The sequence below is a fragment of the Trichechus manatus genome, unplaced genomic scaffold (genome assembly GCF_000243295.1).
Source record: "Trichechus manatus latirostris isolate Lorelei unplaced genomic scaffold, TriManLat1.0 scaffold00077, whole genome shotgun sequence".
NCBI lineage: Eukaryota > Metazoa > Chordata > Mammalia > Sirenia > Trichechidae > Trichechus > Trichechus manatus.
The window spans coordinates 2,230,574-2,254,149 of NW_004444013.1; the positions used below are offsets into that span (position 1 = coordinate 2,230,574).

Below are 23,576 nucleotides of genomic sequence, written 5' to 3' on the forward strand. Positions count from 1 at the left end.
ATCACAATGTATACTTTAAATACGTACTGTTCAGTATACTTCAGTATACCTCAATGAAAGTAACACAGGCTCTTATAAAAGTCACAAGTTAACATAAAAATTACCCCTATTTAAAAACCAAACCAAATCTGTTGCCATTGAGTCGATTCCGACTCATAGTGACCCTTTAGGACAGAGTAGAATTGCCCCAGAGGGTTTCCAATGAGCAGCTGGTGGACTCGAACTGCTGACCTTTTGGTTAGCAGCCAAGCTGTTAACCAGAGCTCCACCAGGGCTCCAACCCCTGTTTATTAGAGGGTTAAAATAAGCTGGAGGGAGTGAAATGATTAGGTTTGTCTTTTGGAGGAGGGGCTAAAGAGGGAGGGGGAGACTGGAGGCAGGGAGACCCTTTCAGGGGCTGTGCTAGGTGAGGCGTGCAGTCTCCAGGGCCTGATCTCCATGGGACCATATGGACCTGAAAGGAAGACGTGGATTTGGGAGTTATTTTTTCATTGGAATTGCTGCTAGGTCTTGGTGAGTGACTGGATTTGGGTTGGGGGAAGAGGACGGGGGAAAAGAGCAGTGAAGATCTGTGGCCTGAGTGGGTGGGTGCGTGAATGGATGGTGGGACCTCTCTTAGTCCCCTAGGGCTGCCATAACAAATAACACAAAGTGGGCGGCTTTGAAGAACAGAATTGTATTTTCTCACAGTTCTGGAGCCTAACCAGTTAGTTGATGTCCAGTCAGTTCCAACAAATGGCGACCCCATGGATGTCAGAGTAGAACTGTGCTCCATAGGGTTTTCAATGGCTGATTTTTTTGGAAGTTGATCACCATGCCTGTCGGTCAAGGTGACTCTGGGTAGACTTGAACCACCAGCCTTTTAATTAGCAGCTGAGGGCTTGTACCACCCAGGGACACCTCTGGAGGTTAGAAGTACAAAATCAGGGTGTCAGCAGGACCCTGCTGTCTTTCTGTTGGCTCTAGGGGAAGTTCCTTCCTTCCTGTCAGGCTCTGTGACCCAGGGTCTCCTGGCTTTCCTTGGCTTGTGGAGGGGCCCTCACATGCTGTCTTCCTCTTGTGTGTGACTGTTCTGTGCCCTGTTATAAAGCCCAGTCAGAAGGGGTTAGGATTAGGACCTGTCCTACTCTGGTATGATTTGGTTAATTTAACGCATAACATGCAAAGTAAAACCCTATTTCCGCAAACAGGGTCACATTCACTGGTGCACGGGTTAGGACTTCAACATATCTTTTTGGGGGATGCAATCTGATCCATATGAGGGCCACACCCTAATATGGGAAAGAGGAAGAAGAGGTGAAGAAGGGGTCAGTTTGGTCCGAATGTGGAGAGGGGGATCCTGGGGGCCATGCAGGATGAGACACCAAGGGTAGCTGGATGAGCGGTCTGGTGGTCAGGTAAGAGGTCTGGACTGACTAAACTCATTTTACGCCTTTCTGTGTTGTTTGGAAAGAGGATTTATGTATGTGTGTCTTAAAAAAGAAGAAACGTGGGAGCGTATGGACAGTAGCTAAAGGTGAGGAGTGAGTTGGATTACGGGGAGCACAGTGTAGATTGGGATCTGCAGCTACTGACCAGAGAAGAAGAATCACGTTTTCCTTCCTCTTGTTCCCCTCAACCCCACCCCTACCTCTTATTATTGGATACAGAGGTCAGGGAGTCACCCTCTGTTTCTTCTTCCTATCTCTCATTCATGGGCTCAGTAGAGACTTTGGATGGCCACATGTCCAAGGCGTGGACTGGGACGGGACCAGCAGTATGCTGGAGTCAGCTCATGCCAGCACACGAGAACCGATTGTGAAATTGTCAGGAATTTTGCAAGCCAGTTGTTAAAAATCAAATTGTACTAACTTACAGTTAAGTAAATTCTGTTAAAAACATAGGTAATAGATACTCAAAACTCATGATTTCCTAATTCTTTCACTACATTTTGCTAGCGTCTATGCTTTAGAGGTTATTTACTGGATGGTAGAAACACTACATAATGGTGTTCAACTGCCCATCTCTTCCCACCCCTGCACTCAGTGGCATCATGTTGGCAGCTTGAGATAGGCTGTGGTGGAAGAATTTACACCATGAAAATTGATAAATACTACCAACAGGGAAGAACATGTTCAGCATTTCTCAGGCTGAAAGAACTGAAGAAAAAATTCAAGCCTCGAGTTGCAGTAGTGAAGGATTCTTTGGGGAAAATATTGAATGACGCAGGAAGCATCAAAAGAAGATGGAAGGAATACACAGAGCCATTATACCAAAAAGAACTGGTCGACATTCAGCCATTTCAGGAGGGTAGCATATGATCAGGAACCGATCGTACTGAAGGAAGACATCCAAACTACACTCAAGGTATTGGCAAAAAACAAGGCTCCAGGAATTGACGGAATATCAGTTGAGATGTTTCAACGAACAGGTGCAGCACTGGAAGTGCTCACTCGTCTATGCCAAGAAATTTGCAAGACAGCTACCTGGCCAACCGACTGGAAGAGATCCATATTTATGCCTATTCCCCAGAAAGGTGATCCAACCGAATGCGAAAATTATCAAACAATATCATTACTATCACACACAAGAAAAATTTTGCTGAAGATCATTCAATAGTGGCTGCAGCAGTATATTGACAGGAAACTGCCAGAAATTCAGGCTGGATTCAGAGGAGGACATGGAACCAAGGATGTCATTGATGATGTCAGATGGATCCTGGCTGAAAGCAGAGAATACCAGAAAGATGTTTACCTGTGTTTTATTGACTATGGAAAGGCATGAGACTGTGTGGATCATAGCAAATTATGGATAACATTGGGAAGAATGGGAATTCCAGAACACTTGATTGTGCTCATGAGGAACCTGGACATAGATCAAGAGGCAGTCGTTTGAACAGAACAAGGAGATACTTCATCGTTTAAAGTCAGGAAAGGTGTGTGTCAGGGTTGTATCCTTTCACCATACTTATTCAGTCTGTATGTTAAAAATATATTCCAAGAAGCTGGACTGTATGAAGAACAGTGCATCAGGATTGGAGGAAGACTCATTAACAGTCTGTGTTATGCAGGTAACACAACCTTGCTTGCTGAAAGTGAAAAGGACTTGAAGCACTCACTGATGAAGATCAAAGACCACAGCCTTCAGTATGGATTACACCTCGATATAAAGAATAACAAAAATCCTCACAACTGGACCAGTAATCAACATCATGATAAACAGAGAAAAGATTGAAATTGTCAAGGATTTCATTTTACTTGGATCCACAGTCAACACCCATGCAAGCAGCAGTCAAGAAATCAAAAGACACAGATCAAAACTACGATGAGATATCATCTCACCCCAACAAGACTAGCATTAATCCAAAAAACACAAAATAACAAATGCTGGAGAGGTAGTGGAGAGACTGGAACACTTATACACTGTTGATGGGAATGTAAAATGGTACAACCACTTTGGAAATCGATTTGGCGCTTCCTTAAAAAGCTACAAATAGAAGTACATACGATCCAGCTATCCCACTCCTTGGAGTATATTCTAGAGAAATACGAGCCGTCACACAAATAGATATATGCACGCTCATGTTCATTGCAGCACTATTCACAATAGCAAAAAGATGGAAACAACCTAGGTGCCCATCAGCGGAAGAATGGATAAACAAATTATGGTATATCCACACAATGGAATACTACGCAACAATAAAGAACAACGATGAAGCCATGAAACAGATTATAACATGGAGGAAGCTGGAGGTCATGCTGAGTGAATTTAGTCAGTCACAGAAAGACAAATATTGTATAAGACCACTATTACAAGAACTCAAGAAAAGGTTTAAACACAGAAGAAAACATTCTTTGATGGTTACGAGGGTGGGGAGGGAGAGTGAGGGTTATTTACTAACTAGATAGTAGATAAGAATTATCTTAGGTAAAGGGAAGGATAGCACACACTACAGGGGAAGTCAGCACAACTGGACTAAACCAAAGCTGAGAAGTTTCCTGAATACAGTCAGATACTTTGAGGGACAGAGGAGCAGGGGTAGGGGCCTGGGGACCATGTTTTCAGGGGACATCTAGGTCAGTTGGCATAACAAAACTTATTAAGAAAATGTTCTGCATCCGACTTCGGTGAGTGGCATCTGGGGTCTTAAAAGCTTGCAAGCGGCCATCTAAGATGCATCAATTGGTTCCAACCACTTGGAGTAAAGGAGAATGAAGAACACCAAAGACACAAGGAAAGTATTAGCCCAAGAGGCAGAAAGGGCCACATAAACCAGAGACTTCATCAGCCTGAGACCAGAACTAGATGGTGCCCAGCTACCACCAATGACCGCCCTGACAGGGAACATAACAGAGAGTCCCTGATGGAGCAGGAGAAAAGTGAGGTGCAGAACTCAAATTCTCGTAAGAAGACCAGACTCACTGGTCTGACCCAGACTGGAGGAACCCCAGAAAGCATGGCCTCTGGATTCTCTATTAGCCCAGAACTAAAACAATATCTGAGGCCAACTCTTCAGACAGGGATTGGACTGGACTATGGGACATAAAATGATACTCACGAGGAGTGTGCCTCTTAGCTCAAGTAGATACACGAGACTAAATGGGCAGCTTCTGTCCGGAGGTGAGATGGGAAGGCAGAGAAGGGTAGGAGCTGGTTGAATGGGCATGGGGAATCAGGTGGAAAGGAGGAGTGTGCTGTCACGGTATAGGTAGAGCAGTTAGAGTCATACAACAATGTATGTATAAATTTATGTATGGGAAAAAATTTAAAAAAATAAAAAGACACATTGCACTGGGCAAATCTGCTTCAAAAGACCCCTTTAAAAGTGTTGAAAAGCAAAGATGTCACCTTGAAGACTAAGATATGCCTGACCCAAGCCATGGTATTTTCAGTTGCCTCATATGCATGTGAAAGCTGGAGAAAGAATGAGGAAGACTAAAGCAGAATTGATGCCTTTGAATTATGGTGTTGGTGAAGAATATTGAATAGACCGTGGACTGCCAGAAGAACAAACAAATCTGTCTTGGAAGAAGTACAACCAGAATGCTCTTCAGAAGCAAGGATGGTGAGACTGCATCTTGCATACTTCGGACATGTTATCAGGAGGGATCAGTCCCTAGAGAAGGACATCATGGTTGGTAAAGTAGAGGTTCAGCGAGAAAGAGGAAGACCTTCAATGAGATGGACTGAGACAGTGGCTACAATAGTGGGCTCAAGCATAACAACGATTGTGAGCATGGCGTAAGACCGGGCAGTGTTTCGTTCTGTGATGCAAAGGGTGGCTATGAGTCGGAACCGACTCGACGGCACCTCCCAACAACAACACAAATAGATATATTTTTCTCTTGGAGAGCCAGTTGTTCAGCCTTTACCAGCACACCACTGGCCGGGACACACAGGTGAAGAGTGTGGTGGTCAGAGTCTGCACGCTGCGGGGACCACCAAGGGAGGCTGAGGTGGAGCAGGAGAGAGGCCCCGGTCCCGTCACTGGGGAGGAGGGTGGCTGGCAGGCCTGGGCACAAGGCTGGGAAAGGGCCCATGCAGCAGGAGTGAGGAGGCTGTGGGGTCAGCCAGGGAAGGCTTCTCTGAGGAGGTGACCTCTGAGTGAGCTCTGACTGAGGTGAAGGGGTGAGCTGCCTGGCTGTCTGGTAAAAGAGAGTCTAAGGGCAAGGAGGCTGGGGGCTGCAGGGCTGTGAGCCAGCAGAGGGACCCTGCGGAGGGGCACTGGAAAGTGCCCCGCCCCATTGTGTGGAGCGTTCCCCCGCAGTTATGGCAGGCCGAATGGTAGCTGCCAGTCCTGTTCTCTCCCTCTCTGGGCCCCCGATTGGCCCGTGCCTGTGGTCCCTAGCACCCCCTTAGTAGGTGTTCAGTGAATAGGGTCCCTGGTGTCCTGTCCCCACTTCCTCAGCAGGGCAGGACCTAAGCCCTCAAGGAGGTGTGCTCTGTCCGGGCACCCAGCCCTCCTCTCCCCGTCATCCAGACCCCCACCCCACCTGCTGTTGGATCAGGCTACCAGCTGCCACCCTCACACTACCTCCTTTAGGCCTTTTCATCAAAATTCTGCTTTGAACTGGAAACCAAAAATAAATTCCCTTGTGCCTTGCGTCTGGGTGGAATCGGCTGTTGGGGGAAGGGAACCATGTGAGTTGAAAGTCTGGCCATTGGGCCTGGCTGGGGCTCTGCAGCCGCCCTTTGCCTTCGTGGAGGTTTGGAGCCACGACTGCTCTGTGGGGGACGTGTGAGCCCTGCCCTTGGGGACCTTCCAGACAGCCCGGCTTAGTGCTGTGTGGGTGCAGGCAGAGGGAGCCCCTCCACCAGCCAGGTCTTGATAGCCCACAAATAGACATGCTCACTTCCTTGGAGAAGAGGTGGGACAGGTAGAAGAATGTCAGTGCTGGACAGGACCCCAGCTCTTTCTGCACTAGTCCTTTGTCTCTGGGGAAACTGAGGCCCAGCTATGGGGAGGGGCTTGGGATGGCTCACGGAAGGGTGTGGGCACTGGGGGCTCTGGCAGGGTTTTCCTGTGCTTCCCCCACCTCAGGTGTGGAAAGCTTCCCAGTGTGAAATGTGCGGGGATTTGAGGAGGGCTTTGTCCCTGGCGGGGTTGGAGTGGAGGGTGGCACTACAAAGAGAAAAATGAAGCAAAATAACCAAGTATGGTGTCCGCAGGCTTGTGACCTGGATTTTAGCAGCTGTTGAGACAGCTGGTCTCTGACTCTGTGTCCCCTGAGGGGGTGGGGGTGTTGGAGGAGATTACCTGAGGGTTGGCCTGGGCTGGGACAGCTGGGGAGGAAGACAGCTGAGAGGGCAGCTTCCTGCCTAGAATAGCCGTCCTGGGCCCCCCTTGACGTGGGAACCCTTCTCTGGCTAAACGAAGAGGAGAGGTAGAGACACTGATTCAGCTTGGTCCGCAAATGTTACGGAGCCCCTCTGCACAGGGACGTGCGCGCGCAGTGGATATGGGAAGGGAGCTGAGGGCTGCTGGGCATCTACCGGGCATGCTGGAGGGGAGCAGCGGTGAAGAGGGAGACCAGCGGGTGGACTCTTGCCTGGCTTCCCCTCTGGGGCAGTGTGTTAACTTGTTTCCTAACCTGTGAGGTAACAGTAGCGGCAGTGGTGGTTCGCTGTAGAAGTCTCACCTTCTCTGAGGGAGACCTCTCTTCCACTCACGGCTGGGGCACCCCATGCGCAGCCACCACCTGTCTGTCAGAGAAGGCTCCTGTGTTGCTGAACAGGTTTCAGCGGGGCTTCCAGACTATTACAGAGTAGGAAGAAATCTAGTGATCTACTTCTGAAAATCAGCCGATAAAAACCCTGTGGATCACAACAGTCCAACCCGTAAGCAATGTGGAGCAGTTTCCTACAATCATAGGGTTGGTGCAGGCGTGGGCAGCGTTTTGTCCTGTTGGACATGGGATAGCCATGAGTCGGGGCCCACTCAGCACCAGCCAACAACAACAACGAAGATAAGAAAATAATGTATAAAAGGTCCCCAGTGCATTGGGGGTGTTCAGTAGGCAGCATATGAATGGAAGCTGCTAATAAGTGTTGACACCTTATTGCGGTGACCAGACCCACAGGCCCTTGGGTCTGGCCACATCTGATGTGGCGCTCCTTCCCTCTGTGGCTGCTTTTCAAAGCAGTTCTTCCCAAGGAAGGGCCCACCTGACCTGCACATGGTGGTGGGAAGAGGCGTTGGGCCCCAGAGAGCCACCGTGGGCTGGGGGCTCCCAGTGGCCCTTACTGCATACGCCCCTGTAATGAAGATTCTAACACCTGGCCAGGGATGCAGCCACGCCCCTCCCTTGTTTCACAGAGGGGTAGAGTGACTTAGCCAGTGAGACGGCATCCGATCCAGCCTGGAAGTCCTCCCTCTGACTCCCGGCCTTTTATGTCATGGGTGGCAGTGGTTGCTGTCAAGTCGGTTCTGACTCGTGGTGACACTAGAACCGTGCCCTGGAGGGTTTTCAAGGCTGGGACCTTTCAGAAGCAGATTGCCAGGCCTTTCTTCCGAAGCACCTCTGGGTGGGTTCAAACCACCAACCTTTCAGCTAGTAGTTGAGCGCTCACTGTTTACACCACCCAGGGACTGTGGCCTTTCGTGGGTTTTGTTTTTTCTTACTCTCTCAGTCTGAGAATAAATCATTCTCATCAAAATAACAATCACTGACAATATTTCTTGTTTGCTTGCTGTGGGCTAGGTGCTGTTCTAAGCACATTAGCAGTATTACCTCAGATCTGCCCTACAGGAGTCCCTGGGTGGTGCAAACAGCTAACGCGCTTGGCTGCTAACTGAAAGGTTGGAGGCTTGAATCCACCAGAGGTGTCTCAGAAGAAAGGCCTGGTGATCTGAAAAATCAGCCATTGGAAACCCTATGGAGTATAGTTCTACTCTGACACACCTGGGGTCGCCATGAGTCAGAGTTGGCTTGATGACAATTGGTAAAAGAAGGCACAGATGAGGAAACAAGAGGCTTCAAGCAGTTAAATAACCTTCCCAGGTTCACACAGTGAGGAAGTGGTGGAGCTGGGAGGAGCTGGGGTTCACACACAGGCCTGCTGGACTCCAGACCCTGCCCCCGCCCCCACACACACACCCACCACTTCCCTGCGGCTGTGGCCTCGGAATATCGTTGGTGGAAGAGAAGACCCAACCCAGGGTCCTGCCCTCTAAACAAGAAACAGAAGGAGACATCTTTATGCAGGAAGGAGTAAAAGATGAGGTTGAAAAACCATCTGTATGAGACCACAAGGTCACAATTACTCTTTTAAGGCAAAAGATGAGAAGATAAGGGGGCAGGGAAACTAGAGTATTGGAAATGGAACAGCCAGAACAGAATTAAAGAGAATGTTGACACATTGTGAAACATGTAACTAATGTCACTGAACAATTTGTGTAGAAATTGTCAGATGGGAACCTCATTTGCTGTGTAAACCTTCATCAAAAACACCATAAAATATTATTTAAAAAAAGGATGAGGTTCCCTGCTCATAGGAAAGTCTAGGGGTTGGCTAGATCCTGGGAAATGGGTGCATTCAGAAGAGTCCAGGATTTGGGGTGACTGTGGTATGGGGCTTGGCATGGCAGGTGCTGATTAGTGCATGTTTGTTGGATGAACACAAGTGTCTCTGGACCAAGAGCCAGAGCCTTTGACCAGAGGTTGGCTCTGTGTCTGCTCTTTGGGGGTGTACGTAAACCATCTGATACCTCTGAGCCCCAGTTTCCTCATCTGTAAAATGGGAATAGCAATTCCCACTTCATTAGGTTAAATGTGAGGGTCAAATGAACTGTTGTATGTCAAGCTCTTAGCACAGAGCCTGTTAACAAGGTTGATCTTCCAGGAGCCCAGCTCCCAAGCTGGAGGCCACCCCTTCCCCTGAGTCAAGGCCCCACACTGACTGCCCAGGCCCCAGTGGACATATGCTTTGCCACCCTGCTGCCAGTGTCCCCAGAGCGAGCAGCTGCATGCTTCTGTCCTGTCTGTTGGATCCCTGTCTAGGAGTCGTGTGGCTTCCCGCCCCCTGAAAGTCTGTCCTTAAGGGCTAGCTCCCCAGCCCCGGAGGGCAGTGGCTGGATGTGACCCCTGGGAGGGCACCGAGCCAGGCCTGGGGCTCGGGGTTTCTTTCTTTTTTGTTATTGTTAATGAAAGTATATACAGCAAAACATACACCAGTTCAACAGTTCCTGCAGGTACAGTTCAGTGACATTGCTTACACTCTTTCAGTTGTGCAGCCATTCTCACCCTCCTTTTCCAAATTGTTCCTCTCCCATTAACATAAACTCACTGCCTTCTAAACTTCCTCTGGGCCGGGGTGTCTCATCCTTGTGTGAAGAAGTGCTGGTGGGAACGAGTGGCCCCCCAGACCCTGCCCGTGCTCAGGCAGGTCTGAAAGGATGGGGCCAGCATCCGGTCACTCCTGCCCCCATGGCTGTTGCAGGCCCATCAGCCTCTGGGATGGAGGAGGAGAGGGTAGACCTGTCTGCCTGAGGTTTGGTCTGGCAGGAAGGTGGGGCATCCTCAGACCTTGAATTGCTGGCCACGGGGCAGTCAAGGATAGTGGGGAATGGGTGGGAGAAACAAAGATCAGGCTCCTGGGCACCTACCTTCGCAGGAGGCACAGTGGGTTCAAGCCCTGCCTTTGTCACTTTGCTGAGTGACCTCGAGCAGTTTGCCACCATCCTCCTTCCTTCCTGATCATGGGCATGCTGGAGTCCAGGCTGGGAAGCGGCCCCTCCTTTCTGCTGTGTGACCTTGGGTAAGGCCCTTGCCTCTCTGGACCTCAGGGTCGTTCTTCCTACAAGGAAGGACCGGTTCATGCCAGAGAGCCAAGAATTCAGCCCCAGGCTGGCAAGGGTTATGTGCTTGCTTCTGCCTCCTGCTTCTACCTCCCTGGTTCTGGGTGGCCTTGAGGCTGTGGGCTTGGGGTGTAGAGGGAGGGCAGGGCTCTGAAGGAGGGGAGGGGAGGCTCAGGGGCAGAGTGGGAGGGTTTTCCTGGCTCCTTCCTCGCCACCCTCCCCCCCACCCCGCAGATGGCTGGGGCTGGGGCTTTGCCAGCTATCAGGTAGCAGGTTGGGAGCCTTTGGGGGGCCTGGGGCTGGCTGCAGGAGGAGGATGGAGCACAGAGACCACTCCCAGAAGGCCTAGGCTCCTCATGGGTGGTCTCAAGTTAACAGCCTGGGTGGGAGGAGGGCTTGGAATCTTCCAGAATGTGTTCCTCTCTGGCCTTTGATTTTGAGTGGCCTTGAGCAGTGGAAAGCCTTTGCCTCTGAGTCAGACCTTTCCTGAGCTTTTACTCCTTAGAACCTTCCAGAAGGGTTGTAAGAGTGGGGAGAGCCCCAGGGCCCACAGGAGGACAAGACCTGCCTAAGGCCACACTGCCAGCCATGTCTGCCTCAGTTTCCCCATCAGTTAACTACCACTGAACGCATCAGCTCTGACTCTGTGCTCCTGGGGGGCCGCTGAGGGTCCAGTTCCCACACCAACCCTAACCGCTGCCTCTCTCCTCACTCCACAGGCTCCCCGCTGCACAAGCAGGCGTCGGGCCCCTCCTCTGCGGCAGCCCCCCCAGCCCCTGAGAAGCCGGGCCCGAAGGCAGCTGAGGTGGGCGATGACTTTCTGGGGGACTTCGTGGTGGGTGAGCGGGTGTGGGTGAATGGCGTGAAGCCAGGCATGGTGCAGTACCTGGGCGAAACACAGTTCGCGCCTGGCCAGTGGGCGGGCGTGGTGCTGGACGACCCAGTGGGCAAGAATGATGGCTCCGTGGGCGGCGTGCGCTACTTCGAGTGCCCAGCGCTACAGGGCATCTTCACGCGGCCCTCCAAGCTGACCCGGCAGCCCACCGCCGATGGCTCGGGCAGCGACGCCCACTCGGTGGAGTCACTGACCGCGCAGAACCTGTCGCTGCATTCGGGCACAGCCACGCCCCCGCTGACCTGCCGTGTCATCCCTCTGCGGGAAAGCGTCCTCAACAGCTCTGTCAAGACAGGCAATGAATCGGGCTCCAACCTGTCAGACAGCGGCTCTGTGAAGCGGGGTGACAAGGACCTGCGCCTGGGAGACCGCGTGCTGGTGAGTGTGGCTGCGCTGAGCTCAGGCCCAGCCTCCCTTCCCCCACCTCTTCACAGCACATGGACAAGCTGGATCCTGGGGGCCAGGCTGGGGCAGGGGCAGTAGGACTTGGGCATTGTCCAAGCTGGGGACACACATTTCTCATCAGTAACCACACAGAGTGAAAGTGGGTTCTGGAGACTTTGCTGTGTGACCCTGGGCGAGTTTCTTAACCTTTCTGGGCCTCAGTCTTCCCATCTATCAAATGGGAATTTTAATAGTACTTCCCTCATAGGTTGAAGCTTTTCTGGTGGTGCAAACAATTAATGGGCTGGCTCGAGGTCACCCAGATGCACCTTGGAAGAAAGGCACGGCAGTCTACTTCCAAAAAATCAGCTATTGAAAACTCTGTGGAACACAGTTCTCTGACACACATCGGGTCACCATGAATCAGAATCAACTCCACAGCACCTGGCTCACGGGTTGAAATGAACTAATACATGTAATGCATTTAGACAGTGACTGATACTTAGTAAGTGCTAAGTGTTATCTGTTACTGATATTATTCATTGATCCAGCTTGCCAGCATGGATGTGCCGGGCCTGTACTGGAAAAGAGACCCCTGGCCCAGGGTGGGGCGTGCAGACACATATAAGCTATAATGGGGTGATCAGTGATACTGTGGAGGAGAGAACTGGGGATCCCTCTTTCCCAGTGGCCCCAAGTTATTCAGAATCTAGGTTCATCCTCTGCGGTCTGACCACGGTAGCATTTTCCTGGGCACCTGCCGTGGGCCAGACCCAGGCTGGAGGTGCCAGGGTGGGCAGGACGAGGTCATGTCCTGCTGTGCCATGCCTGGGGCAGGTGGCCAAGAAGGCCCCAGGCCGACCCTGCCCTCCAAGGACCACAGTGTTGGAGTGGAGACAGGGACATGGGGGGAGGTCCCTGGAGGGTGTCTGAGGGGCCTGGAGTGTGGAGAGCCAAGGGGATGACATCACTGGGTGGAGGGGGAGGTCCCTGCATCCAGGGGAAGCAGTGGGGGGATCCACCTCGAGCTGGGCTTATATAGGTGGGAAGCATATGCCTGGAGTTTTCAGGTTGGGTAGGGGTCTGGAGATCTCTCCCACAGAGGCAGGGTTTCTCCTGGAGGCTTCTGGGAAGAGCATTTGGGGTAGGGGAGGGAAAGGAAAGGTTTATACCTGTTACCCTGTTTAATCCGCAGGCCCACTCGGACGTAGTTTTATCATGCCCACTTTATGGATGGCTCAGAGAGGTCAAACCAGCCCCCATGCTGCCTTCCTTTCACTAAACTGTGTGAACTCTGAGCCCCACCTGGCAGGATGAGGACTTCACCCACCCTGGGGCTGGGTGCCAGCTTGGCTTCCCATGGGTGGAGTTTCCCCAACGGTGACCAGAGGGGACTTGGCTCGGGTGGTGATCCAGCCACCAGCCTTGGTCCCTGCCCTCAGAGAGCCTCCAGTCCTGTGTGGGGAGAGCTGTGATGTCCACGCGGCTGCAGACATGGACGTGTCCTTATATGTGGCATGTACCGTGAAGAAATGTGGTGCAGGCTCTGAGGGGATGTCGCAGTGCTCGATGCAGCCTGGCCCGAGAAGTGGTGTTGGGCTAAGATCGAGGAATGACCTGGCACTGACGGTGCAGGGAAGAGGCACTGCTCCAGGCAGAGACCACAGAGAAGAGCAGGGAGCTGAGCGGGCGGCGAAGAGGAGCTGGGGCCAGGGACCCTGAGGAGGCTGGCATGGGCAGGCCCCACGGTCCAGGGCCTGGGTGTGGAGTCGGGGTTTATTCCAAGAGTACGGGGAGCCGCAGAAGGTCTGAGTAGTGATATGAGCAGGTTCGCGTTCTGAATGTTTCTCGCTTGCTGCCTGGCGGGGGACAGGACCAGGTTGGGCAGGAGTAGAGCCAGGGAGGTGGGTGCCAGGAGGCTGCTGTGGCCGTGATATTGTGGGGACAGAGGATAGGCCCGTTGGGAGGCCATCACTTTGCTCTTCTTATCCTGGCTCCCAGGGAATCAGACTCCAGCCAACAGGACCTGGGCAAGCTGGCTTAGTCGCACTGAGCTGATGTTTGGGAAGCCTGGGTTCCAAGGGCATTTGCTGGGCGTGGCCACTGTAGGGAAACCGGGCCCAGGCCCTTCTCTGCTCCTTCCCGGCTGTGTGATGTTGGGCAAGTCACTTCACTGAGCCTCCTTCCCATCCATCTGTTCTTCATTCACTCGTCATCTGTCCATTCAGCAAATTGGCCATAGCCTACCACCCTCCTGATGCTTCCATGGAGAGGATTAAAAGAGCTAGTGGACGTGAAAATGTCCTGTGGTGTCCCAAGGACTGTGGCTGTGTGAGACCTGTGTTGTGTGACACCCTGGGGTGGGGATCTGTGACCACTGTAGGATGAGAAGTGGGGGCTCTGGAGGGTCACTGGCCAGCCCTGATTGGCCCCTGTTTGGGAGAGCAGGGAGGTTTGACCCTGGTTTGATCTTGCCTGGACCTCCCCATGCACCTCTTCCCCTAGGCAGTGGGAACTTCTGCCTGTCTCAGGATGTCCACTGGCCGGAAACTGGCCTTCAGGGTAGGGGCACTGAAGCTGGCACAAGGTGGGCACTGCCGGCTCTAGAAGCATCCACCAGGCCCTCATCCTGCAGCAAGGCCAGCTGAGGCGGCAAGGCCAGACAGACTCACTGACCCCCAGCCCGCTGGTGGGTCACCCTACTGCTTTCCTGGGGGCATGCCCCACACTGGGCACCATGCCCAGCACTTGCTGTGCCTTGTCTCTGTGTCCCTCCACTGCGTACAAGGTGTGTGTTACCCCCATTTTACTGAAGAGCACAGGGCTCAGCCCTGGGAAACAGTCTGCCCAGGGTCAAGCAAGGGGTTTGTGTGCACCTGGCCGTGCCCCAGCCTGGCACCTCCCCTGAGTGATTTCTCTAGCTGCCGGGATCTGACTGGCTGTCCAACCCTGAAACTTGGTGCTTCTCCCGTGTACCTGCTGTTGGCACCTTCTGACACACCACTTTCCTGTCCCCACCATGTCCTTTTAAAAATTATAGCCTGGGCAAGAATGGGTGTCAAGGCCTGAACTGACATTGTTCAGATGGGAGCTGTTTAGGAAAAGCAATGCCAAAAAAAAGCATACTTTTGCAAATTTTACAGATCACATGATCACATGAACGCACTGCCGGAGCCTCTCCCAGGGCCTTGGAGGAGGCCGGAGCAGGTGAGGGGCCCAAGTGCTCAAGCTCCGTTAGCTTCACCAGCCATCAACCTGTTCCCAAAACTACTCCAACCTGGTTAGAAGGCAGGAAGAAGGTTTATGTGATGAGCCTCTGGCTGCTCTTCAAAGATTCCTCTGAAACCTGGGCTTCGTTTGGGCTGCAGAATTACCCCATGAGGTCCACGTGCTAGCTGAGTAACCATGGCGAGTTATTGACCCTCTCTGTGTCTCAGTTTCTTCATCTGTGAAATGGGCACGGTAGTCCTCCTGCCTGCCGTGTAGAGTGGTTAGTTGGGGCTCTGAGTGAGCAAACGTTAGCTCTGGTCACCATCAACGTCAGGGAGGAATGTTCTCCTTGGCCCTGGGGTCACCAGGTGCACGATGGTCACCAAGCTCAGAGCTTCCCTGAGGTCAGTCATCCAGGGGGTCACGATGGCGTTAGTATCCTTGGGGTCCGTTGACTGAGTGCTTCCTGTGGGCCAAGCTCCATCCCAAGAACTTCATGAACAGAATCCTGTTTCCTCTTCACAGCAGCCCTAAGAGGCCTCGATCCCCCAGGAACCTCTGGGAGGGTGGGAGGGAGTTTGTCAGGACTGACCGACGACCTGCCTGGGTCTGGTGTGGGGCGGGGAGGTGAGAGGAGACCACTCTGCTTCACGTGTAGAGCGCTAAGAAGCTGTGTGGTCCTCAGCAAGTGCTGTAAGTGTTAGCCCAGCCTGGCCTGCTGAGTGAAGAACTCAGGGTCCCTGCCAGGCAGTTGGGAGACTGGGCGAGGCACCAGGTGTGCCGTGACGGCACTGCACAGGCTTGTTGAACTCTTAATGTCCCTCCCTGATGGTTGTTCAGGCCAGTGGACGTGTTCAGGGAGAATCACTGCAGGGGGCTGCTGCCTCGGCGCCCCCACCTCTCTGAAAGTGAGCACCGAGCCCAGGCCCTGCCCACCTGCCCTCGTTCCTGCCAGGGACCCCCTTCTGCCCCTCTCCACAGTTCCCCAGCCCCAGCAGGTGCCAGGTGCCAATCCAGGACATGAATCCCTCATTTACATTCAGGCAGCTCTGGGATAGGTATTATAAATGCATCATACAGATGGTGCTGAGGCTAGCGGCCCGGGACTCACCTGAAGCATCTTGATGACAGAGCTGGGTCTGCCTGCTGTGTGGAGGAGACCCTGCTCTGAGGCATAGGCATTTATTTAAGTGAGTTTTAACTTTCTCAGTGGAAAACCTCTGTGAAACAAATGGACCAAACCGAGTCTGAAGCTGTTGCTTTGTGAGACCCAGGATCTAGCTGGTGTTTGGCCGGGGCCAGGAGGGACTCAAGCCCCCACAGAAGAGAAGGGGTGGGTGTCATCACTCCGAGGGCATGGCCGGCACACAGCTGGCGGGGGGCCAGTGAGGGAAAACTCCTTGGGACCGCGGGGATGTGGGTCCCCAGAGGTTGTGCTGACCCAGGGTAGATAGCCGGTGCACTGAAGGACGGAGGGACAAGGAAAGGACTTGGGTCCAGAGTCAGGCTGAGGACTGAGGGTGAAGCAGTGCCCCCTGTGGCTGGTGAGTGGGTAGCAGTGCAGTTCTGAAGGGAGGGGACACCAGGAGAACGGAGCCTGGTAGGTAGTTGGGCACCACCGGGATCGAGGAGGCAGCAGGGTGTTGTAAGAAAAGGGAGAGCCTCCAGGCTCTTCTGCTCACTGACGACTCTGGGCCTCAGTCTCTTCATCTGTAGATGGGGGTAACGAGGCTCACCTCATAAAATTGTGAGGATTGGAACTGATATCTTTAATATCCCTGGCACGTAGCCAGTCCTTACAAAATAGCAGGAGTGGAACTAGCTTTAATTAGGGACTGGTCCCTTCAGGCACATCTGAATTATACTTGGGGGTATCAGGAGAAAGTAGCATTTAGAAAGTACTGTTCAGGTTCAGATGAACACAGTAGATAAAACATACACATTTATTTTCAGTCCCTCTTGAATCTGCACTGGAATGACAGTGAAGTTGGTTTTTTTTAAAGATAGTGACTCCCCAAGGACAGGGAATGGGAGGAGGGACGGCGGCCACAAGGCTGGAAGTCCACCAATGCCATGGCCAGAGCCGCAGCAGTGAAGAGGCCCTTAGGGTCACCTCAGAGACCGTAACGGTTCAGGAATTAGCCACAGAGCCACCTCTGGAAGTGGGGCTGGTGTCAGGGCCAGAAATGGGAGAATTGGTTGAAAAATCTCTAGCCCCCCGTCATCCCCTGCCCTGCCCCCTTCTATCTGGTGACAGCAGAGGTCTGGGACGGATGCTATTCTCCTGAGAGGGGCAGAGTCTGGATGAGGGATTCCAGGCAGGTCGGACTGAAGGAGGGGTCAGTGAGCACGTGTGTTCTGGAGGCTGAGCCCCTTCCTCCTCCCAGTTGCTGCCCCAAGCCTGTATTCTCCATGCTGGAGAGCACGAGAGCCTTCTAGGGTGTGCTGGGGTGGGGGCAGGGGTGACCACTGGTATGTACAAAATGCCGTTGGATGAGCATTCATTGATAGAGAGGTAAATACCAAAAGATTCAGCTTAAAGAATTAAGTGTTTGTTTCTGGGGCTAGGTGGAGAAACTTAAGAGGCTTTTTAAGGCATTGGAACTGTTTGACTCTTTAATCTCTGTACGTGTATGGCTTTGATTAAAAAATTAAGACAAACTAGTTCAAGGGTAACATTTATCGAGGCTCTACCGTGTGTCAGACACTGAACACATAGTATGTAATCCTCACAAAAACATTTTTTACACATGAGGAGGCTGAGGCTCAGAAAGCCTAGGGAGCCAGCCTGAGCTCACACAGCCAGGGTTTGAATGCATGTCTGTCTCCAAAGCCTGTGCTCTTCCGTGGGACAGCCCTGGGAGGCAGTGGTTGTACCCGTATTCCTCCCAGCTGTCCTCTGGGCCTCTCCAGTGCCATCTCTGCCCATGCCCACGGCAGCCTCTGGACCTGAGTCTCTGTGTGCCAACAGGTTGGTGGGACGAAGACTGGTGTGGTGCGGTATGTTGGGGAGACAGACTTCGCCAAGGGCGAGTGGTGTGGCGTGGAGCTGGACGAGCCCCTTGGGAAGAATGATGGGGCAGTAGCGGGCACCAGGTACGGCGGGCCTTCCCAGGGGGCGGGGAGGGGGGGTTCTAGCCTGGGTTGGGGATGGGGCATCTGAGGAAGCCAATATTGAGATTCAGGGTGATTGTGCCAGACACCCTGATATAGGTGCTTTCTCCCCTCTCTCACATAGCCTGCCAAGATAGGTGGTGGGATTATCACCTCATTTTATAGGTGAGAGAACAGAGGCCAGAGAGGTCATTGCCCGGGTTCACACAGAAAGTCACAGCAAGCTGTAGGAGAATCCATCCATCCTGAGTTCCCTTCTCCATGCCATGCATGGCTAAGCTGGGGGTGGGGGCACTGGGAAGGGAGAGGCAGTGGTCTCTGCCCTCTGGGGACTCGCCTGGATAACACGTGAAGTAACCACAGTGCCCTTGACAGTGCCCAGCGCTTTACGCCAAGGGCTTTCCTGGGGACTACAGGTGGGTTCCAAGTTTCATGCCATCTCTGATGAAAAGGTATTGGCTGCCTAGATTGCAGGGTTGAGAAGGGGCTTACGGCTGTGTCTGGGCTCAGGGGGCTGGGGGAATGATGTGGTCAGTGGGCAGCATCTGCCACGGGTGTGGAACTAAGGTGAGGTGGCCTGAGTGCTGTGTGGCTGTCCCCAGGCTCGATTCTGTGGCAGATACGGCTGTGGCAGCTCCAAGCGGTGGTCACTGCAGTACAGGCCGAGCGGTCGGGACGAGCCAGACTTGAACCAGGCCTTGGAGGAGAGTTGGATTCGCTTCTGGAAAAGTCTTGAGGAGGATGTGCTAGGCAGGGAGCAGACTGGAGGTGGGAGGAGGCAGGGATGGCGGCAGTTTCACGGTGCATCAGAAATGGAACAGGTCTATCTCCCTGTTCCTGCATGGAGCCCATGACCCCAGAGCTTTTTAGAGAAGAGAACCCGAAGTTTTTGTGACAGCTTTACATCTTCCGATTTTCACAGTGTTTCTCTCGACTCACTCTTGCTTTCAGAATTGAAGGCAGGTGGGCAGCCTCTCCCGGCCCCCAAGGTGTCCCTTTGGCTTTTGCTTCTCCATGCAGGGAGCTCCGTGCCCAGAAAGCTGGTGGGATCTCTTGGGTCTGGGGGTGGGCCAAGGACAGCTATGAGAGTGGGTGGCAGACATGGCTGGGGAGCCTCTGGACTACGTGTGGGAGCCAAGTGTAGTGGGCTTTAGAGCCCAGCATACTGGGGGAGCCCAGTCCCACCTTTGCTATTAGCCAGTTGTGTGACCCTAGGCAGGTTACTTAACCTTTCTGAGTCTAAATTTCCTCTTCTGTGAAATACAGGTAACAATAGAGTGGTTGGAGGATTGAAGTGAGCATTCATGTAAAGGGACTGGCACAGAGCAGGTGCTCAGTAATTGTTCTCTCCCCATCTCCCAAGAGTATTCCCCATGGCTGTTCATAGCCACTGACTTTCCAGGAGCACGGTCTACCAGTCTGGAGGATTTCCACCCTGCAGTGCGAGTGATGGAGTCCCAAGGCAGTTCCTGTCTGTCTTCTGGGCTCTGACTAAGTCGGGGAGGCAGGGAGACTCTAGGCTGTGGGCCGTGACAGCAGTGTGGGTTTCGCCCCCTTCCCCAGGTACTTCCAGTGCCCACCCAAGTTTGGTCTCTTCGCACCCATCCACAAGGTGATCCGCATCGGCTTCCCGTCTACCAGCCCAGCCAAAGCCAAGAAAACCAAGCGTATGGCCATGGGTGTCTCAGCGCTGACCCACAGTCCCAGCAGTTCCTCCATCAGCTCCGTCAGCTCTGTGGCCTCCTCCGTTGGGGGCCGGCCCAGCCGCAGTGGCCTGGTGAGGGCAGAGTGGGGTGGGGGTACCCTAGTATGTGCATGGGGATAGGGAAAGTGGGCTCCCCACTCTGCCTCTGACTTACTGTGGTTCCAGGCATCCCTCAGTTTAGGGGTTTTGAATAAAGACGTCAGCTCATATTTTTAATAGGGAAGATTGACCCATCTATGTTTATTGTTATTTTTGTATTTCTGGTTTGTTGTAGCCTAAGTCCTTCCCCGGGAGTTAAGAAGGGTCAGAAGGTCACATAAGGCAGGGCAGGGGGTTGGAAAGCCTGGCATAGTCGTGCTGGGTTAAGGTGAGGCTGCTCAGTAGGATGGGAGAGGGCCTTCTCTCCGAGCTTAATCTCGGGTGGGAAGTTCCTCCCGGCCCAGGAGAGGGAGAGTCGCAGGGGCCTCTGACTCTCCTGAGATGAGTTCACTAAATCTCGGATGTTTTGATTGCCCCCTGAGTAAGTAGGCAGGCCTCAGAGAGTCTAGGGCACGGGTCGGGGAGGAGCAGGACCCTGGGAGTCGAGACACTTGGGTCTCCCACCTGCTGGGTGGCTCTGGGGTAGGCTGGGCAGAGGCAGCTGAGCCCACAGTGCCCCAGACAAGCTATCCCTGAGTCCTGCCTGCACACACACCTTCCTGCAGCTCACGGAGACCTCTTCGCGCTATGCTCGCAAGATCTCGGGTACAACAGCCTTGCAAGAGGCGCTGAAGGAGAAGCAGCAGCACATCGAGCAGTTGCTGGCTGAACGGGACCTGGAGCGGGCTGAGGTGGCCAAGGCCACGAGCCACATCTGCGAGGTGGAGAAGGAGATCGCCTTGCTCAAGGCGCAGCACGAGCAGGTGGGTGGGCAGGCAGACAGCGGGTGCACTGAGGCACTAGCTGCCTTCTTGGGCCAGTCCTGTCTAGTCACACCCACACAGAGTCTCAGAGCAGAGAACTTGGGGTGTGTGGAGAAATACTAAATTACCAGCAGTGTCTCTGGGTGATGCAAAGGGTTAACGCACTTGGCTACTAACCGAGAGGTTGGAGGTTCGAGTCCACCCAGAGACGCCTTGGAAGAAAGGCGTGGTGATTTACTTTTGAAAAATCAGCCATTGAAGACCATGTGGAGCACAGTTCTACTCTGACACGTGTGGTCACCGTGAGTAGGAGTCAGTGGCAACTAGTTTTGTGCTTAAATTACCAATACCTGTCCTCCTCCTTTCCAGAGATAACCCTTAGTAACCTGGTGAATTTCCTTCCAGTCTTTTTTCTGTGTGTATGGATGGATATGTACACGTATTTTCAGAACCTGGATATGAACTTTTGTATCCTGCTTTTTCCTGCCTCGTATAATGTGAGCATTTCCTAGGTCGTGGAAAATCCTTCACCGTTTTAACAGCCACATGTCGTCCATCATGGAATGTGTCCTTACTGATGCTGCCAAGCCCCTGTTGTTTTTAGGTTGTTTCCAATTTTTCACTTTTTGTAAATAATAGTGCAGTAACATTTTTCATATACAGCTGTCCACATTTCAGAGTCCCTGGATGGTGCAAACAGTTAAGCCTAGGCTACTAACCAAAAGGTTGGCAGTTCAAATCCACCCGGAAGTGCCTTAAAAGAAAGTCCTGGTGATCTACTTCCAAAAAATTAGCCATTGGAAACCTTTTGGAGCACGGTTCTATCCTGACACGCATGGGGCCACCCTGAGTCGGAGTGGACTCAACAGCAGCTGGTTTGTTTTTTGAGTTTTTTCTGGTCCGCATTTCAGATCATGCTTTTGAGCAGATTCATGGGTTGGATTCCGGGAAGCAAACCTTGCCCCAGGCCTCCCGGATCTGCTGCTGTCACATGCCTGCTCTCTCCCCTGCTGTTTGTGTGCCTGCATAAAAGCCTCCTGGGTCTGTCCCCATTTGGGGCGCAGCTCACCCCTCTCTTGGGTGCCAGGATTAATCAAGCCAAGTTCCCATGTGTGCCTTGACAGTGGTCTTCCCAAGACCACAGGTAGATGGAGGTCTGGCAGGTACTGGGATGTTAGGCTTCGGGGGCAGGTGGGCCTGGGCGAGCCCTACCTTCTGCTGTCCTTGGCACTTGGCTAGGCTGGCAGGGGAGGAGGGGTGATTGGGCTTCCAGGCCCATCTCCTTGCACCGCCCTGGCCTCTCCTTGCCCTCCCCTGGCCACTAGGCCCCAGGAGGAGGCTGATCATGTACTGACCCTTGCTCGGGGCACAGTATGTTGCAGAAGCAGAGGAGAAGCTGCAGCGGGCACGGCTGCTGGTGGAGAGCGTGCGGAAGGAGAAGGTAGACCTGTCCAACCAGCTGGAGGAGGAGAGGAGGTATGTGCTGCCCTGGCCCAGGTGAAGGAGAGTACAGGCTCAAGAATAGGCAGACCCAGATTCAAACCCTGCCCCTACTGCTTGCTGGCTGTGTCAGCCTGGATAGTGACCTGAGGTTTGTGGGCCTCAGTCTTCTCCTTGTAAAGTGGGGGTGCTGCTTCCCATCTCTTCAGGCTGTTGGGAAGACATACAGGTAAAGCACCCCGCACAGCACTCACAGTTTTCCTTCTGACACTCACCGTACAGGGCTCACTGTTGTGCCCTGTCCAGCTTATACAGTGAACCGGGAGAGGAGTACCAGGGAGGGGCCCTCGCACTGTGAAGACCAGCACCCCACTTTCCCCTAAGTACCTGCCGCGTCAGGCCCTGTGAGGGGAGCTTTTGTGTTTGGCTCATCTGAACCTCGCAGCTCCTGTCCTGAAGCTTCCTGCCCATTTCACAGGTCAGGGAACTGAGGCTTAGAGAATCAGTCACGTCAGGTGTCAGACCCGGTGCTAAACGCTTTGCCTAGATTGGGTCTCTCAACCTGCTTAGCCCAGGAGGCTGGTGTGACTGCCCCCACGTCACGGGAGAAAACTGAGGTTCAGAGAAGGAGAGGGACTTGCCTGAGGCCACCAGCCAGCTAGTGGCTACCCTGGTTCTGCCCTGCCACGGTGGCGGGGAGGGGGGGTTGTGGTTCCATCTGTATGTTTTGGGGGCTGCTTCAGGGATGCAGGGAGAAGACTCCACCTACCCAGGTAAGCTTCTGGCCAAGAGGAGGAGCAGGTGGGATTTAGTGAAAGCTTAGAAACCCACTGAAGATGCAGGCATGACCCACTTCCCCACTGGCCCCCCAACCAAAGACAGCAGGTGCCCGTCTGGCCTGCTAGGTCCTGGCGTGATCTGGTGGGACACAGAGCAGAGAGCAGTCAGCATGGTGGAGGTTTCCCTTGGCCCAGGAGCTTCTCTCTCATCTCCTAGATGATGTACAGACTTCTGCATCTCCCTCCCCTCCACCATGCAGCAGGTCCCTCCCATCCTCAGCCCCCGACTTGAGTCTGTTGGGCTTTCAGCTGAGGCATGTGCTCCCAGGCTGTTGTTACTGTCTGACTCGGGGAGATGAGGGTTTATTTATATCTGCCTGAGACGGTCATTGGTGCCCACACTTCTGGTTCCCGTGGCAATGCACCTGATGCCAGCCAACAAAAACAGACCTTGAAGACAACGTGGGAGTTGCATTCGGGAAGGGCCTAGGTACATGTCCCAGCACTGCCCTGCACATGCTGTGTGACCTCAGGCAGGTTACTTGCCCTCTCTGAGCCTCAGTTTTCTCATCTGTATGCTGGGAGCTGTCAGGAAGCCCCGGCAAGAGCAGCTTTGTGAACTGTGATGTGCAGCGGGCCTGTGGCTCCCCCCATGGTCAGCAGCCCCAACCCTGTGTGGGCAAGTATGTCTCCCTGAGGGAGCCCCTTCATCAGGAGCAGCCAGGGAGTGGGGATTGGGACCCTGGCCCCGTCTTTTGGGGCCTGTGGATGAGAATGGGGTCAACAGAGGAGGAAGCACACCCTCTGTCCCTCCCTTCTCCCCTCCCACCCCAGATTATCACATGTGGCAACATCTGTTCCCTGCAATGAT

General features: G+C 53.3%; 1 protein-coding gene across 1 annotated transcript in view; it reads left to right on the top strand.

Annotated features, from left to right (window-relative positions):
• The window catches only part of CLIP2 (CAP-Gly domain containing linker protein 2), an 84,056-nt gene that overhangs the window by 35,488 nt on the left and 24,992 nt on the right, over nt 1–23,576 (top strand). The window contains exons 3-7 of the mRNA XM_004380848.1: nt 10,996–11,549; nt 17,737–17,861; nt 19,443–19,656; nt 20,289–20,486; nt 21,859–21,962. Of these exons, the coding sequence (XP_004380905.1) occupies nt 10,996–11,549; nt 17,737–17,861; nt 19,443–19,656; nt 20,289–20,486; nt 21,859–21,962 (1,195 nt within the window). The remainder of the gene's footprint in view (nt 1–10,995; nt 11,550–17,736; nt 17,862–19,442; nt 19,657–20,288; nt 20,487–21,858; nt 21,963–23,576) is intronic.